A 19,416-nucleotide genomic window follows, 5' to 3' on the forward strand; every position below is an offset into this window, starting at 1 on the left:
CTGCTTCTGCCTGTCCAAAGAACAACACAAACAACCCTCTCCACAGCAGTCAGCATAAAACACCATTCTATAATGCCCATTTAACACAAAACTGCAATCCAAAGAAACTTCCTTGGCTATTAGCACCTCAGGCAAATTGACCTGTTTTCTCAGTAAATCCATCAACTTTATTAGATCCTCCAGGAAAATTCATTTCCATAAGCACAGTTCCTTAACTGGCAAACATAACTGACAACCAATGGCAGGATGGGATGCCAGTTTCAGGACCCTGAACTTTGGTTTGGTTCTAAAAGCAAGGTCTTCTGAATCCTGGATTTTGAATGATGAAAAATTGGCAAGATAGACAATCATTCAGTGTGTAAGCACCATCACCTGCACTGCAGGTGATGAAAGGCAAGTAGAGGCCTGACTGTGGTTCTTCCTGAGAGACAAGTAAATCAAAAGACAAGGCCATAAGGAATAAACATGGGCAGATTACATCCAAAATGCTTTGAGAGAGAAGCAAGTGAATAGATGCAGAGTGACATCTCTGTCTCTATCCCAAAGACCAGGAAGGGAATGCAAAGACCCAAACAAAGCTCTTGAAAGATCCAAGGACTCAAATGAAGTACTCTGAACAAAATGCCAGCTGTGCCTCTCATCTCCAATACCTTTTACATGACTTGAGCTCCAAATTCACTTGGTTTACACTGTATTTTGTGTATCTGGCTGCCACCTCCACTTATGCAAGTCTATAAGTAAAAATGGGCAGCTTCTACACAGTGTGATCAAATTAACAGGCAAAGCAGTAACTCAAGAAGAAAAGTTCTGACTACCAGACACAGTCCTGCATCAAAGTGAACTAACACAAAGCATTTTCAGCCATTCAGCAGTTTCTAACACTGCCCCTCCAGTACCTTAAACACTGCATTTGCATGTCACACCATGCCCTCAGAGCTTAATTAAGAAATTACACATCAGCAGAACAAAAGTTTTCTTCAAGTAAAAAAAAAAAAAAGAATTCAGGCCAGATGAAAAAAAAACAAAGTAAAAAATTGTCATTTATTTAATAGGAAAACACTAGTATCGTATAGAACTTCTCTGTTTGTTATACGTTGGAAAAGGTTAGTGTTAAATATTTTTGGCACTGAACACTTCTTAAAAAATGGCAGGAGAATAAAAATCAGAAACAGTTCCCCAGGATTAGCTCAGTACATTTCTTATGCAAGAAGGAGGAGAATTTAAGTAGATCTGGATGGCCTTGACCTGTTCAGAAATGGAGCACATTGAGTGCAGGAACAGCCAGCCCTTGCTGGGTGCTCCAGCTTGTGACATCACTCAGACCACTACAGTTTGTTGAAAGCACTAAAAATGGTACTAATTAATATTAAAAGTCATGGTCAATTTTTGTTAAAACAGATGCCAGCTGTGGAAGTGGATCCAAGTTATTAATAATTTATTTGCCCCAATTAGGGAAAAATATGCAACTATTCTCAAGGTGAAACACTCTTCATTGTAGTATGACTTTTTGCCATCTATTTCAACAAAGTTCAAATTGAATATAACTAACATCTAATTTCTTGTATTATTCAGGTGTAACATATAGTTGCACTAACTTATATAAAATCGTTATGGTTTACATTAAATGGTTTATATGTTACAAAACAAAATGTAGATCTGAGGCTACATCTCAGTGTTTAAGTTATTTGATGCTACTTGCTTAAGTATTGTAGAAATGTCACAAAAAGGAAGGATTTATGCAATGTGATTATTCCAGAATAGAGATAGGAAGAATAAGATTTCAGTTTGCAAACAGGTACCTTGTCCCCAGTTGAAAACAGCTCTTCATTTGCAAAGGTGTAAATAAAATTGAAACTGAACCCAACAGGTTTACAAAAAAAAATACTAGAACTTTTGTAGAAAGCACGGGCAATGATAAGATTGAATTTGTGATAGGAGGCAGAATTTATCTTCTCCAATTTACAGGCTTGATTGAACCCATTTGCAGATCAAGGTTTCTTCCCTGTCAATGGATTTCACTCAAGGAATTGTTAGGGGAAAAAAGCAAACCAAAATTTTACCACCTCTTTGGTCATCTGAAAGAAGTTATACTGGGCACCCTATAGTTCTGGTGGGCAACCTTCCCAGCACCACCAGTGCGGAGAGAGGCAAACCTAGAAAAGCATATGAAGGAAAGAGTGGACAGGTTGGCAGAGATGCACACCCTTATTTGATCCCTAACACACTCACTATTGCAAGGGCCATTTGGATGCCACCTGCACTCTACCATGTGCCTAGTAGAGCTACAGAGACATTTTGAAAATGAGACAGTTTCAGACCTTAAAATCATAGAGGGCTACACTGTGAAGCACTAAGGATTGCAATGCATTTTATTCTTAATATCACAGAGTATATATTTAATATATTAATTAGCAAGGTTCTCATGTACTGCTCATTTAAATCAATGGGAGTGGTTCCTTCAGCTCCTGCAAGCTTTAAACTAACTTGTGATTAATTATTAATGCATTGTACAAGATCTTTCGCAAATAAATTTAAGATTTACTGAAAGGCTTAGCCATCATGTGTGACCGTTGGAGAAAGAGGCTGCTGGTACAGTGCAGCACTGTTTTTCTGCCTGATTATGGCTGTTTGACATCAACAACAATGGCAGACTGAATCCCATTCCCTGCACAGGAATATTTTTAGCATGCATTATTAAGAGCAAGAGGAATGTCAGAATATGTTGTGACAGGAAAACAAGCATTCGCTGTGGTGTAGAAGATAAAGATGAAGTAGATAGATGTGGGGACTGGCAAAGGTTCCCAGCCTCTTGTTTGTGAAATCTGTGGCAATTTGGTGCCCATGGAAAAGTGTTAGAACAAAATCGTTAAAAAACTCACTTCTGCCCTGCAATGTAGCGTCATAGACATATAGAATGATTTGGGTTGAAATGGACCTTAAAGACCATCTAGTTCCAACCCTCCCCTGCCATGAGCAGGGACACCTTCCACTAGACCAAGTTGCTCCAAGCCTCATCGAACCTGGCCTTGAACACTGCCAGGGATGGGGCAGCCACAGCTTCCCTGGGCATCCTGTGCCAGGGCCTCACCACCCTCATAGTGAAGAATTTCTTGCTAGTTTCTAATCTGAATCTACCCTCTTATATATCTAACCACATCCCTGTGCCTGAGCATCAGCACAATAGCGAAAATGGTCTGTTTGCAATTTCAATCATGCTGGTAGAGCTGCCTCCTGTGAATTTCTCTGAACACTTTCACACCCAAGTTGCACTTCTGGTCGCCAGATTTCTCTGTGCAAATAAGGTCCATGATTCCCACATGCACTGCATGAAAAAAGTCTTTTTGTTTTAAAGCTGCAGATGAGCTTTTGACTACCCTCTGAAGCAGCATGATAACTTAAGAACTGCAAATGTAATTCTTATGCAAAAATAAATGAAGTTAGAAAATTTCATAAAATGGCATTTCCTTCATGATTTCTACCATACTCATTGAGGTGCAGACACAGTTCCTACACAATAATTCTTTCAGGCATTTAGCTACTCCCATGACTAAACCATGGCATCACCTGTACATACTGAGCTGCAATGCCCACAAATGGAGGTTACTTTTACAACGTTAGTATTTTCCTTTATAGAATCACAGAATCACAGGATGGTTTAGGTTGGAAGGGACCTTAAAAGCTCATCTAGTTCCAACTCCCTACCATGAGCAGGGACACCTCTTCCACTAGACCAGGCTGCTCAAACCCCCATCCAGCCTGGCCTTGAGCACTGCCAGGGCAGCCACAACTTCTCTGGGAAACCTGTTCCAATGTCTCACTACCCTCAGATTTTTTTCCTAATATCTAAATCTTCCCTCTTTCAGCTTAAAACAATTCCCCTGTATCCTGTCACTACTGGTCCTTGTCAAAAGTTCTTCTCCAACTTTCTCGCTGGTATCTTTAGGTACTGGAAGGCTGCTCTAAGGTATCACCGGAGCCTTCTGTTCTCTAGGCTGAACTGTTTAGATGGACTGTTTGGGGCAGTGAGAAAGGATAATGAGCTGGAGCTATAATTTTTCCATCCTCCATGTATTCCTTCTTTATTCACCTTGGAAGAACAATATAAAAGACACCTTCAACCACCAGCTCAGCCCACACACAAAAACTAAAGTGGTTCCGGCAATTTAGGGATTGTGACGGAAAGTAAAATACTTATAATTTATTTGTGTGAGGAACAACAGATGCAAGGACAGTTCTTAATACACATAAAAACTAAAAAGATAAATACTTACGTAAATGTGGATTTACTGGAGCTGGAAGACAGAGCAAAAACAAAATTAGCACAAAGAAGAAATTCTAACTTATCAATATTTAGATTATCCTAAATTTCCCATTCTTCCCTTTACGACCTTGATCATAGCTCCTACAATGAGAGAGCCAGCAAAAATGGAAAGTTCCTTTCTGAGCAAATTTTCTGGCTCCATGTCAACTCAAAGAAAAAGTTTTAGTGAGAAACACTAGCCTCTCCTATCTATGATGTGTATACTCCATCACTAGTACCTGCAGCTTGGGGAACAAGATGCTGGAATGAAGCATCAAACCTAGATTATCGGTGCAGATGTTGTAAGGATGGGGATGACTGGGTAGCAAAACTCCAGGGTAATGCCTTTGTACAGGAATCCAACAAAGACTACAGAAGGGATGAATTCACCATAAGCAGAGGTCCTCACTGGACCTTGTTCAGCATTTAAAATTTCTTTTTAGTGCTGTTCTATAATACTTAACATAATGAATTACTCTTCTACTCAATAAATGGTACTGTTCTTCAGTTTAAGATGTCTGTGTACACACAAGTCTTAAGAAACAGACAGTATTTGAATTCTTAGAAATGCCAATTTTACTTTTAAATAGCAAAAAAAAAAAAGCACTGGAAGTCTGTGAGAAGAGGTTTGATATCATTAGACTGAGAGACACAAAAAATGAGTCTTCTGGAACTTAAATCCTTTTCTGTGGAGGAGATATGTTAAAGAAATTTAAGACTATGACAAAGGAAGGTGAAGTGTGCTGTCCTAAAAACTGCCAGTAGTTCCATCACAGCCCATGCTTGCCTGAGGACTCACTCTCAAACTCCTCGACATCCATAATTCCTTAATACTGAAGTTCATCTACTTAACATCTCAATAGGCTGAAACAGAATGAAAGTCAAACCTCCACAGTGCCTACAGATCCCTTAACCATGGGAATGACAACCCAAGTTTAGGTCGAGAGTAACCTGTAAAATGCTAAAAACTGAAAATTGGGTTTGAATAAGAAATCAGTCTCATAGTTCTGTGCTACCTGTTTGCAGAAGGGCAAATTTGAAGGATGGATGACTTAGGAAGTGGACCTTCTGCTATAAGTCCTTACATACGTGAGAAACAGAAAGATGTCAAGCTCACAGTTGGAATTGAATGTTATTAATAGAAAATCGGAAATAAAATTTATCTCCAAATAATGGATTCATCTGGCAACATCAGATATTAGGATGAATGGTGCTCCATGTTTTCTTGCTGCCCTTCTCATATCGTATTACTAGACATAAACTCTTGGTTTGTCACCCCAGTCACGGATTCTGCATAGCTTTAGATTTCATCTGAAGTTTTCAAAACAGCACTAAATTAGCAACTCTGCTACTTTATCTCCCTTTCTCTGAAACAAATGAGCAGTGATTTGCCCCAGTGCAATCTTCTTTAAAATCTTAGTCATTACGTTATATTAGATAACTTTTACCAACAAATTACCTTTCATTCTCTAAGAAACATTCATTTTGTGAAATCCTTGAGTGATTGAACTCCAATTAGCTGAAATTGCTGGGAACTACATTTACTGATGCTTAATTTGTAGCTAAACATACATGTTTATTATCAGTGTGTAACCTTGAGTCATACTGTTCAGATTGTTCACAGCAGAGCAAAAAAGGTTTCTTGACAGCCAAGCTTCAGTTCACACTGATTGACAACAGCAGAAAACCAAATTAAAGCAGCTTGGCTGAACTTATCTAACATTATAAATAAAGAAAAATACTCCACCACAACCAAATAAAAAACTAGAAAGCCCACTCCTCTGAGAAATACATCATGCTGCTATAAGACAATGTGAATGGCTTTAGCTCTCACTGCAGAAAGGCAAGGCTGCTGTGCACATGACACACAGGTAGCAAGTTATATTAGCCATAAAAGGAAATTAATGGATGATTGAGGGAGTAAATTCCCACAGCTGACTTTGAAATGTCTGGGAAACCTGTGCACCTCAGAGGGTTATTGCTGCTCTGCTCAGCTGGCCCTGGCTTGTGCTGGGAGGAAGGTTTTGCTGTTGGAGAATCTCAGGAGAACAAAATGTCATGAAATGTTTGAGCTTGGTTAGAGCCAAGAGGGATGATCCCTTAATCTTCCTGCTGTTCCTCCAGCAAGCAGAGAATAAAAACTGCTGGAATTTCAGTTTGTCGGATGATTTTACTTTTCAGTGGTCTGTATTTGTGCAGGTCACAACAGAAACATGTGGGCTGAGTGGCTTTTCTTAATGCTTGCCTTTCTGTTCAGTGCAATGGCATATATGCCAAGACAGATTTCCCAGAGGTCCTTCCCAATACAAATACTTGCTCAGCTTAAAAGTGAAGTGGTTTTCAGAGTCTGCAACATTATGTCCCTCCTTAAAAAAATTAGTTGCAAACCAAGGTTTCCTAGCTATGGAGAGCATAGAGACAGAGGTAAGTACAAGCATGCTAGATGTTCAACTGCTGTTTTATACCACTGAAAAAAACTGGTTACTTGTGGTAATTACAACCAGCATCTAAAAGATTTAACCAAGATCAAGAGTCCGTACCTCTAAACACTTGGTTTGCACAGGAAAAGCAATCTTCACTGTAAATATTGGTACTTTACGGGGACAAGGCTTTCTTCCTTCCTGCTCATGGCAGGGGTGTTGGAACTTGATGATCTTAAGGTTTTTTTCCAACCCTAACTATTCTATTCTATGATTCTATGATTCCTTCCATACTAGCAGTTACCCTAACTTACTGTTTGCAACATTGGATAATACTGGAAATGTGTGCTGGTGCAAACTTATAAATCCTATAATTTATGCCCTATTTGGTACTAATTTTATTTTTCTGGAAATTGTTCTAGAAATATAATAATAACAAGAACAATAGCAATAACTAATTACCACCATGCTATTTGCTTTCATACAGAATCTGTGGAGTGTCTAAGCCTCATATGAAAATATGCAAGCTGGACTACAGAGTGACTGGCTACCATCATGTATGTCCTGCTGTTGCAGTGCTGACTACATACAAACAGTAGTAACAGGTTATTGGCTTTTTCCATAGAAGGGGCTAAACTCACCTCTTTAATCACCAGTTTACTTTAAAAATATTTAAACATAAGTGTGTATCCAAACCAGTGAGTACTGAAGTTTTAATTGGAGCATTTTGGGGACTTCACAGCCAGTTTGTCTCAAATAGACACAGATTTATGTATAGTGATGCCACACTAACACAGATTTCTGTATAATGATGGGGATAATATTTAAAATGTTATTATGAGACATATCTGCTGTTACTATGAGACATCTCTGTTTGTAACAGCCTACAAAACATTCATTACTGCTACTTAAATTACCCTGTTTGTATTTACTCTGCAGACTGTGTTCACTTGCAGAGTAACACATGCATCAACCAAAGAATTTGTCAAGTGATGTTTGGCTGTAATTATCAATGTCGCTCCTACTGTGATGATTGCTCTTTTCTCCCGTACTTTCAGCATTCAGATGAGAAAATAATTCATGACAGGCGAGGGATTTCCCTGTGAAATGCTTCTGCCATAGGTAAGTTTTCGATTTATGGGATTGCATACTGTATTATTTTTATTTGTATTTACAGCTTTCACGTGTGATGGAAGGATATACTGTAATGAGCTCACCACTAAGGTTTTCCTGCTTTATTAGTCTCCTTATTTTGAACATTCAGATGGCTACCAGCAGGTTAGTACACTGGAAGCTGTTATTTTCATATATTAACACTTCCATGTTAATCTCCAGTTGTGGGGTTAATTTAAAAGGTGATGTCCTCTGCATCACGTACAAAGGAGTGTAATCCAATAAAAATGATATGACATGTCAAATTAATGTGACTTAACTTTAGCAATCTGGAAGTTAGACCTAGACACATCATCAAAGATTGTCACTGGAGTGTCTCTGAAGTCACAGAAGAGATATGGGCATGTCCAGACAGTGATTAATCTCCTGGGAGAAATCAGGAGAAACCTTCTCCTCTCTAATAATACACCAAAAGCAACCAATACACTAGAAATGTCCTGTTGATGCTTGCACATTATATAACTATAGTCTAGAGAAATCAGTTCTGTGAAGTCCCTACCCAAGATCATCCTGCTACAGAAGACATAGCCTATCTATTCTCTGTGAAAGCTAATGTATTCCCTAGAGATAAAAGAGACTGCTACCATTTTTAGCAACTATAAAATGTGTCCAATCTGCTTTTCACACTGGCTGCATTTCTTTAAAAGTTGGGGTGAAATCCTATTAGCCTGCTTAAAGTTTTAAAAAATAAGGCAAAAAATGTTTACAATGGAAATCCTCACCAGTATATACTGGTGCATTTCAAACCTAAGAAAAAATACGTTTTTACTCTAAGGGTGATGGAACACCAAACAGTTTGCCAAGAGAGATTGTGAAGTCTCCATCCTTTGAGATATTGAAGAAATGAAAGGACATGTTCCTGGGTCCTAGTGCTCCAAAAAGAGTATTCCTGAAGTGGTGGCATAAGAAGGGCTGACACTGCTAGAGGCCAGCATGCTTCTGGAGTACTGATAATAACTGAACACACAAAGCCACACACACACACAAAATCCTGCTGAAAATATGAAAAACACAGAACCACAGAATGGTTTTGTTTAGAAGGGACCTTAAAGATCATCAGGTTCCACCCCCTGTGCCATGGGCAGGGCCACCTCTCACTAGACCAGGTTGCTCAAAGCCCTGTCCAACCTGGACTTGACCACTGCCAGGGATGGGGCAGCCACAGCTCCTCTGGGCAATCTCTGCCAGGGCCTCACCACCCTAACAGGGAAAAATTTCTTTCTAGTGTCTCTTCTAAGTATACCCTATAATTCAAATTTCTAATCTATATGTACCCTAAAACTCAAATGTTTTCCCCCTTGCCTGAGGTAACACAATTAAAAAAAACCCCAACATGTAGTTGGAGAAAATATAAAAAAAAAGATATCTTAGTTCTTCTTGTAAGAAACATCTGCTTGATGTCTTTGTTTTTCAGGGTATTGTTTATAGTTATTTCTTACATTGACGCAGGCCTGCTGCTGTGGATCGTGCTAGCCCATTAACTGCTTTTCTAAGATTCCAGTATTTCAGGTTGTAAGAACTGGATTTGAATTATAATGTCCATAATATCATTATTTTAGAGTTGAAGCTGCAACATCCTTAAAATTACCCTGTTAATAGATGGCTGACATTAGAGTCATTGGACAAATCCTATGATAAAAATACCTATTTTAAGCACACAAAGCCTCAGTGGTTTTGGGTTCCTTCTTAAAGGGAAGTCACTTTAGGTTTATCTTAGTGATTAGCATCTGGGTCATGATTCCTGAAGCTGTGAATTTGTCAGCATCAGAGTAACAGCACTGCATATTGCTCCAAAAGCATCTCTCCATCTAGGGTACAGAAGCAACAGCTTCCTCTCTCCTGGGCAGCTGGATTTTACATTGGCACCTCATCAGCACATTTGAAATGGGATGTTTTTCACATCTGTGCTAATGGCAGATTCTGGCAGAAAAAATTTCCGTAGACAAAATATGCTTTTTATGCTGCATGGAATGTTCTTCCTGCCAGTCAGGGGCTAGAAATGTAAAACGCATAATGTTTCATTAAGACCTCAAACTCAGCACAGTTGGAAGCCACAGCCGAGACCTCAATCAGCCTTCTGAGACTTTCCAGATTAAAACCCCCACCAAGAAAGAACAGTAGTAACTGAGTGACCCCAATGGTGTTTCTTTTTTTTTTTTTTCTCTTATAGGAACACTGGTCATTATTTAAGTAATGGAAAAAATATCAAGGTCCACAGAAGAGGGCAGGGGCTACCTAGTACAAGCTAAGTAACCACTAGTGAGGATACCTACTGTCCCTAGGTATCTAGTGAGTCACTAGGTCACTAGCGAGGATACAAGTGTCCCTATCACAGCCACCAGAGAGAGACTGGGATTGGTGCAGAGAAATCCCAAATGTCTGAATGAAGCTTCTGCTCCTAATCACCTTTGGAAAAACTCTGGGTCTTTCCTATATGCATGTGGGGGGCCCCAAAGACACCTGACTAATATTGCTAGTGTTGGAAATAGGAACTTCTTAGGGTAAGGAGGTCCAACGAAGAGGCAAAGTCCAACGGGAATTGCACCAGTGTGGCCATTTTCTCCTCATTTGTAACTTCATGGATGTAATAAGCAAGTAGTTTCTTTAATTTAGATTTTGTTCTCATGGCATTTAGGAAACAAAGACTTTTCAAACACTTTCCTGTAGGAGGTGAAGATTCATCACCATCATTACCAGATCTGGCATTTAGTGAAATGTGCCACTCCGTTTTTTAGAATTGACATTAGAGATTACATAATGCAAATTTTTCCTGGATATTACAATGATAAAAATAATTTATTATGAGATTGAGTAGGGCTGAGCTAATCACTGATCATTAAGAAATGTACAGATGATACAAAAGACATTTAAATGCTTTTTCAGATAAATTATTTGATAATGATTTCTGAAAGTAATTCCTCATCTGTAGGTTGTTGCGGGGTGTTCTGCTGCATGTGATTTCCTGCTTTGGGCTCTCTTAGTTATCTGCATAGTACTAATTGTGGTTGGATCCATCTCCTGAAGCATTTTGACCTATGTGGCTAACTGTGACTTGATTTGCTAATCAAGGCTCCTCATGATAGAATCATAGGATCACAGGATAGTTTGTGTTGGAAAGGATCTTAAAGATCATCTAGTTCCAACCCCCTTGCTCCAAGCTCTGTCCAACCTGGCCTTGAACACTGTGAGGGATGGGGCAGCTACAGATTCTCTGGGCAACCTCTGCGAACTCACTATCCCCATAGCGAAGAATTTCTTCCTAATATCTAATCTAAATCTACCCTTTCTCAGTTTAAAGCCATTACCCCTTGTCCTATTGCTACAGGCCCTGATACAAAAATCTGTCCCCAAATGATGAAATACTTTCATGGTTCCATGCTTAAAGTTATCTCCCCCTGCCACACACATCCCTTCTTTGATTATGAATCTTTCTGCTAAGCACATCTGGTTTCCCACTACAAACTGCACAATGGTATCTTTAGCTAAGCTACCTTCTCTCTAAGGCTCCTCTTGACCATTCTTTGTAATTTTTACAGACAAAAACCAAAAAAGTGATTTAGTTATTCATTAAAAAATTACCCTAAGAAAGGTATTTGAAGGGATTTTTCAGAGCTCTAGGAATTAATTCCTGGTAATGCTGGGAAACTGAATGGAAAGATGTATGGATACCGTGTTTTTCTTGTTAGGTTAAAGTGGACAAATTTTCATCACAGCTCAGCCTTTTAGAAGCCCCTTTCCACTTGTTTAGGACTAGAAACAGTCACTTTATATATATAAGTATATATAAGATGGATATATATATTATATTCAAATAAGAATGTCTCAGAAAGTGTTCATTCTGGAAGAAAAATAAAGTATATTGATGACATCACAACACTGATTTGACACTTTCAGAATAATACTTCTTTTGTAGATTTTTCTTCAAAACTCATTGCCCTTCAGTGTTCAAAGTAAGACCAAACTCTTGAAATGAGCTTTTTATGAAGGTAATAATCAATTTGTTCAAATTTTCCATCTATTTCACAAAAAGTTTGATAGGATTTTGCATTTTGGCTGTTCAGATTTTTTTTTTTAATTATTATTTTAATTTTGTATTCAATATTGTGAATCTTTCCAAAGGTGGAGACAAAATTTTGTTTCTACCAAGAACCTTCCTTCCCAGAAGCCTACCCTCATCCCTTGCAGCATTATTTCCAGGACTGATATTCAGTTCACACAGCACAGCCATGCCCTGTACAAAAGCCCAAATTATGCAGAATTCACCACAATGCATTTGCTTGTACACAAAAATCTTCTTACCACTATATTTGATGACCCGAATAGTTGAATCCCCCTCCCCAAATCTGGTGATGGGCGTTAGACGGACTTCGTACGCCTCTGGCTTGATCAGCTCGGTTAGGTTGTAGGTAATTAATTCTCCCTTTTGAATATTTCCATTCACTGTAATTTCCTGTTCCCACCAACGCTGTTGTCCAGCCTAGAATCAAAAGAAGAATGCAAATATAAGACCTTTTGGGACAGATGTTGTCTTCACCTTCACACATGCAGACCTGTGCAACACAGTGCATCCTTAAACCTTCCAACAACACAGAAGGATTAGAGATCCAGCAAAACTACCAACCTCCCTGAGACAACCCACTCATGGGCATTTCTGTTACAAGCAGATGAGATCACAGATTGCAAACCCGCTTTATGAAGAGGCCACCCCTGCCTGTTCTCCTCTGCCCGTATGGGTCCTGCACCAAACCTTGGGCAGCCCATGGGCTACAGGCACCATGCAGCACCCAGATGCTTGCTGCATGCAGGAAAAGTATCATGTTCATTTAGATCAGATGTTCATTTAGATCAGAAGAACTGCTGACACTCACCAGACAGAGAGTACAGTGACGTACAATGCGCTCCATTTGGGATGGTGTGTAAGCATGCAAGCATCCAAGCAGATGCCACAGAGTTTTACAAAATCTCACTGAATTCTTCCATATTTAGGAATCGCCACCTTTGCAAACCTGCACCTATGTTTAAAACCTACTTATCAAATCATTGAATAACTTTTTTTTTCCCTTGAAAAAAATTGCTGCTCATTTTGGTTCATTTCATCAGCTAACCAAGGTTGAATTTACTATGCTATATAGAATCATAGAATAGGTAAGGTTGTAAAGGATCTTAAGATCATTTAGTTCCAACCCCCTTGCCATGGGCAGGGACACCTCACTCTAGATAGTGTCACCCAAGACTCAAACCTGACCAGGTAAATTGGCTTCTCATGCCTATTCCCTCCAAGATTTTAAAATATTATTGGCCAGCTACACAACAGATGTGTTATTGGCCACTGCACACACCAGGGTGGAGCAGCTGTGACTCTGTGAGCTGGGTACTGCCTCCTTGTTAAAAGGCAGTGAGGTTTCACAACTGTCATTCGTGGCATAATTTGAAGCTAATAAGAAAACACTGAAGAACTGAAGTGCAGTTTGATTTCCAAGTACTTACCACTTTTGTTGTGAGAAAGAAATAGGCTAGCTGGTAATGGTCTTAGTGCATAATTACCAGCAATCCTTGTGGTTTCAAAGATGGATGGATTTCAGGGAACAAAGGAAGTCAATATGAGCAAACAGGCTATTTTATTAAAAAAATTGGAAGATAGATTTTTGTGCTTTATAGACTGCACAATGTTTTCAACATCAACATCCACAGTTTCTTTTATTTATATGCCTTATCAAGAAATTAATCTAATTAACAAGGCATCACTAGAAGTGTCACATTGTCTCTAATGTTAACTTTCGTTTATCGATAAGCAGGAATCATACAGATTTTGGGCAGCAGAGTGACTGATATTGCAATACTACTTGCAGAAACCCCGCCTTATTGCACACACTATCTGCAGAAAACAAAGGAAAAAGCATGATATATTTACCACGCATTCCAAGACAACTGTGCAGGTGCAGTGATGCTAAAATGAGATGTTTCACTAAGCTTGCTATACCTGTCAGTGCAATGAAGGTCTTATCTATTAAAGATTCACCTATAACAAATTTACACAATACTTTTTATTCCAGAACTTTAATTTGCTAATGCAATAGAAATGTACATGGAAATATCTGAAATCTAGTACTAAACCTACCACAATTCATCCAAATAAACTACATTTGCAGTAATTTGCTGGTCTTCTAAGAAAATTTTCCTAATCTTACTTCCATTGTACTTTTTGTTGTTTGCACTTTGTAATGATTCTGATTTTTTTTTTTATTTTTTTTTTTAAATCAAACTATGAAGTTGACTACAAGGAAGATTAAAACTATTGACGATGTCCTAAAAGTGAGCAGTGTACTACCAAACATAATTTCATGATTGTGTCTGTCCCTTTAACAGAAATTAAGAATCAGAGAAACATAAATCTGGAGAAAATGACCCAATTTTTTTTTAATATATGTCATTAGTGTTTTTTTTAGGGCATATGTTTTATAGCACCATGCTGATTGCCAGTTACATTTGTGGGTACTGCATTAAGAAAACTGCGCTTCCAGTTGCATGAGCCAATAGTGACTTTCTGTCATTTGAAGTTAGCTAGCTGTTGCTTAGAGGTACTTCTGACTGCTTACAGTGGGCTACTGTAAAATATTCCCTGTTGCACCTCATTTCTGGGTAAGGAAATACTGAAACAGAAACTTTGCAGACAATTTCAATAATTAATGCTACATATTTATAGTTACCAAAAGTAGTCATGAATTTGTATCAAGTTCAGTTCTGGCTTTAGACTATTGCCCTTTTCTACACCACCCAAACAAAAGCAGTAAAGAAGCTCCATCATTTTATTAATTCTGAAAAAACCACAATTTGATTTTATTTCAGCTTTATGCATCCTAAGCCAATATTGGATATTGGCATTTCTCAATAGGAAGCAACACACATCTTTTTGCCTTGCAATCAACACCAGCTCTGTTCTAATTCTTATTTTTACCATGAAAACCAGAAAAACCCCAAACATCTCAAAATTGTTGCTAGATTTGACACAAAGCATCCCCTTGCCTGATTTTCCAGCTCCACTGTTGAACAAATTAGAAAAGAAAATCAGTATCCACACAGCTTTTGCCACTTTCAGCTCTCAATCTTATTTTCACTAGGAACATAAGCCCAGCTGTTAGAAGTGAGATGGATGCCTGGAGGCATCACTCCTGAAGCCTGACACAACCCTGCTGGACCCCTGCTAGCAGCCTGGGCATCAGTGCAGAGCTGATTCCCAGACCAGGTGTGAAACAGCAATGGACCCTTGGCTGACCAGTATTAAAAGTGTTGAATGCAGGTGTAGCAGCTGACCTCATTTACTTGCTGATACAGTAAAAAAATGAAGGTCAGACATGCAACCAGAAGGAAAACAAAGGGTTTTCTAGCACAACATTTTTAAAGGTCTGCATGATTTTGAGGCATCACAGTGAAATACCCAACTTACCCTAAAAATAGGCTTTAGATTCCTACAATGCCTTGGGGCATTCCAAACTCCTAGCATGAAACTGGGGAGGCTCTGCAAAGCTAGACTCCATACTGGAGACACCCAAAGCTCTTAGTCATGCACTGGCTGGCATTAAAGCACTAAGAACAACACAGCCCTCTGCCTTTGCTTCTGCAGCACTGTCTGTCTTCCTCCAGAGATCTGGGCATCTATTTCACCAGCTTTGGCTGGGAAGGAACCAAATCCATGTCACCCACTTCCTTGAAATCACTTGAACAGCTTCTACCCAACACTCAGGCTGTGCTAAAGTCAGGTTGATGTTTCAAAGAGAGAATGCACCAGCAAATTTGTCTTTAAAACATATGTCTGCATGTCAATTTGTGTTCAGAGCTTTAAAATTAGAAAGAAACACAACTTGCCCAAAAAAGAATTTTTATAGGGGAAAAATTCTTATAATCAAAGATCTTTTGACTTAAAAAAAAAAATGGTGATGCGTTTTGGTGATTTACTTTGCCTAAGCTGAAACACGAGTTTTCCAATTGTTTGTGAGTATTTTTAAAGCACTGAGGAAAAAACACATTTCTGATGCATTTATTAGCATTATCACATGTTAACCTGTAATTAATTTAGCAGAACATACCTACGTTCACTCAATCCACAGCATAGAAGACTTCACAGGGGCTCCTATTTATTGATTACCTTTGAATATTTAGAAATCTTTGTTTCCTAAAGCTAGCAGAAAAGCAAAATGTGTCTTCCTGATGTCGGAGAAAGGAGACTGTAAAAGTGTAGCAGTGTTTTATTGCAGCAGTCTGCAACCATCTCTATGTGGTCAATGAAAGGGTATTTATTCTGTGACTGTTGTTGGGAAACACTGTATTCTCTAGAAGACTAGAACATATAGATTTCTTGAGATATTTATCCTATGGGATGATTAAATATTGATTGCTTATATGCACAGTTATGTTTATAAAATATAAACACAACCTTAGTCCTTTGTACTTGGCCTATTGATTTCAACCATAAATTTCTTCATTGACTCAAAAAGTCAATCATCTCTTTAATTAATGACAACTAAATGCAAAGTAAATTAATCTACTGTATACTCTTATAAAAAAAAACTGTGGCAGTCTTTAAAGTAAGTTCTTTACAAATTATAACAACAATTGATTTTCCTTAACAATAAAAGAAAGAGTTTTCTTTCATAGTTATAGATATATAAAACTGCATGGTTCAGTTCATGGGCAAATACTTTTATCTGCACACCACAGTGGGAAAACTCCCATTTAATGTTTGCCTTATTTCTGCTGTGCAAATCCAATGCCTGCTGCTCTTCAACAATTTTGACCAGCAATATAATCAGAGCTATCTGGTTTTGAACATAAACTTTATTAAGAAGGTGGCTCCTGTGTCATCTTCATTTTGAAAGGATAGTGACATCCCTGGAATGACTCACACTGAAAAATATCTGTAATTCAGGCAAAACCAACTAGGCCAGCTGTAAAGCACGTTTTGCCATGCTTGTCATCAGTTTATTTTCCACTGTGCACCATGCTCTTGATGACATATTTTTTCACAAAATCAAAGAATCACAGATGGTTTGGTTTGGAAGGGACCTTAAAGCTCATCTAGTTCCAGTTCCCCTGCCACAGGCAAGGATACCTTCCACTAGAGCAGGCTATGCAAAGCCCTGTCCAGCCTGGCCTTGAACACTGTTAGGGATAGGGCAGCCACAGCTTCTCTAGGCACCCTGTGCCAGGGCCTCACCACCCTCACAGGGAAGAACTTCTTCCTACTATCTGGTTTAGACAGGCCCTCTGTGATTTTAAAGCCATCACCCTTGTCCTATCACTACTTGCCCTTGTAAAAAGTTCCTCTCCAGCTTTCTTTTCAGCCCCTTTAGATAATGGATACTGCTCTAAGGCCTTCTCTTCTCCAGATTTCTCTTTTTTAGTAGTTTAATATAGTATTTTTTTTTAAATGCTCATAATTTCAATAATTTTCAGTATTTAAAAAAATATTTTCACATGCAATAAGTAGAACTGCCAAAACCTCACATTTGTTTCTGTGCTGAGTTGTTTCTTGTTTTCTGCTCTCCTGTCAATGCTGATGCCAGCTGCTGTTGAGGCAACAGGGAGTGAGTGTGGAGCAAACACAATATTAGGTTTGATTATCAGAGCCAGGAACATACTCTGCGCCAAAGTGCCCCGAGTGAGGTTGGACATGGTTAAGGGGCTGGAGATGCTTGCTGGAGAAGAACACTGACACCCCTCATGGGGTAGGACTTGGTGCTCTGGCTGGTGCTGTCACCAGCAACTAGCACTCAGCCTCCATTCATCAGAAGACGAGGCACATGGAAACAGCAGCTGCATGATAAACCTCTTCTTCCCCTCTTTCTCAGCTGGAAAACTGTGTATCTAAAGCACATTCGACAGTGAGCACAATCTTTTTCAATCAGCGAACTTCTAATCTGTAAGAACAATCAAAGGCATATAATTTACTTTCTTCTTGCAAGATTACATTAACAATCATCCTGTATTTGCTCCTAATATTCATGTTACTTATTTTGTGTGTACCACACTGAGGAATTTGTTTTATGTGGTACACACAGAAACATAAAAAATATTTCTCTCTTTCCTTTTTAAGAAACTAAAATTCCCCCAGTCTTTAGTAATTAGAAGCTTGGAGCCCAAAGATACCGAATGTTCTAGGCAGTTTTTATGGACGACAAATTGATGGATAAGTGGTTCAGATATCAGAAACATCTCTCCAAAATCCAAATTCATGGCCTGATATATGAAGGAGATGGAAACATCTTAAAGAAAGCTGTTATGCAAAAGCTGGAAGCTAGATGATCCAACAGTTTTAAATACATATCATATGTCAGGTTTCAGAGGCAGGGTGGTAAATGGTAACCCAGGAAAAAAGGTCATTTTTATCAGAGTAAAATTCGAAATGCAGCACAAGTATCAGCTAAAAACTTGTTAATTGGGAGATAAAATACACTGTGTTCTGTTTTTTCCATACAAATGAAGGATAATAAAACTATCTTTTAAGATAAGAATTATAACAATTCATCTGCTGTATAAACTGTAATCTGAGATATTTTGTATCTGGAAGATTGTTGCTGTTTTTTTGCTTTTAACAACCCTACCCACAGGGACAGAGAATTAACTCCAATTTTATACTAGGTATGGCTTTATTGAATCAGAAAGGCAACAAAATTTATTCCTGTTAATTTTTTCCTTTGTGGCAAATTTGATGCACCCCTTTACATGCATGGGTTTGAGAACGGACAGAAAATTATATACCTGTTTTGCAGCCAGTGACAATGCAACCTTCACAGAAATCCCTTTCATGAGCGCATAATATATATTTGAATTATATATCTGAATACGTCTGACTGGGCACAGTGCTGCATGAAAACCTAAGTTAAAAATACAATCAAGCCAAACGGTGACCAGAAGGAAGTGTACAGAGAAGCGACCTGCTCTAGGGGGTTTGAAGAGACTTTCTCATTATCAGCTGACTGGAACCACAGACATCTGTAGACTGAAAATAAAGGAAATGTAGGAACTTTAATCTTTCACATAACAAGCTTGAACAAGTTACTCTCTGGTTTACTGGTACCGGTTGACTTTTTATTACTTCTTTAAAGCAGAGTTGTTCATTTTCTAGGTCACCGTGGCTGCATCGCTGCTGGCAGTGCAGGGAGTGTGGCTGTTCCCTCCTGGGGAACAAGAGCAGCCACCACAGAGATCAGAGATGCAGACCCTTTGTGTCTGCTACAGGAAAGTCTCACTTGTTTCATTTGCTTTCATCCTGCTGACAGTACGTAGCAGAGAGTTGGAAGCACTCGCTTATCACTGCTTGAATGCTTGTGCAACTTGGGGTTTACTAACTGTTATCATGTATAAAAAACGACCTGAATCTGTTTTTTGTGAAAGACAAACTATGGAGAAGAAACACCTCCATGTGATCCAGACAGCACCAGAACTGTTCTGAGCAGTTGTAGGCTGCTGGCCTGGAGCTTCACTGGCCGCTGCAGATGAAAGCACTTCTGCCACCTGCTTAGGAGC

General features: G+C 38.8%; 1 protein-coding gene across 1 annotated transcript in view; it reads right to left on the bottom strand.

The window, feature by feature from the left end:
* MDGA2 (MAM domain containing glycosylphosphatidylinositol anchor 2) overlaps positions 1–19,416 on the bottom strand; it is a 361,344-nt gene that overhangs the window by 18,808 nt on the left and 323,120 nt on the right. Inside the window, exons 12-13 of the mRNA XM_034062525.1 lie at positions 12,193–12,370; positions 4,272–4,292 (exon numbers count right to left, since the gene is read on the bottom strand). Of these exons, the coding sequence (XP_033918416.1) occupies positions 4,272–4,292; positions 12,193–12,370 (199 nt within the window). The remainder of the gene's footprint in view (positions 1–4,271; positions 4,293–12,192; positions 12,371–19,416) is intronic.

This window comes from Melopsittacus undulatus, chromosome 4 (genome assembly GCF_012275295.1).
Source record: "Melopsittacus undulatus isolate bMelUnd1 chromosome 4, bMelUnd1.mat.Z, whole genome shotgun sequence".
NCBI classification, from domain to species: Eukaryota; Metazoa; Chordata; class Aves; order Psittaciformes; family Psittaculidae; genus Melopsittacus; species Melopsittacus undulatus.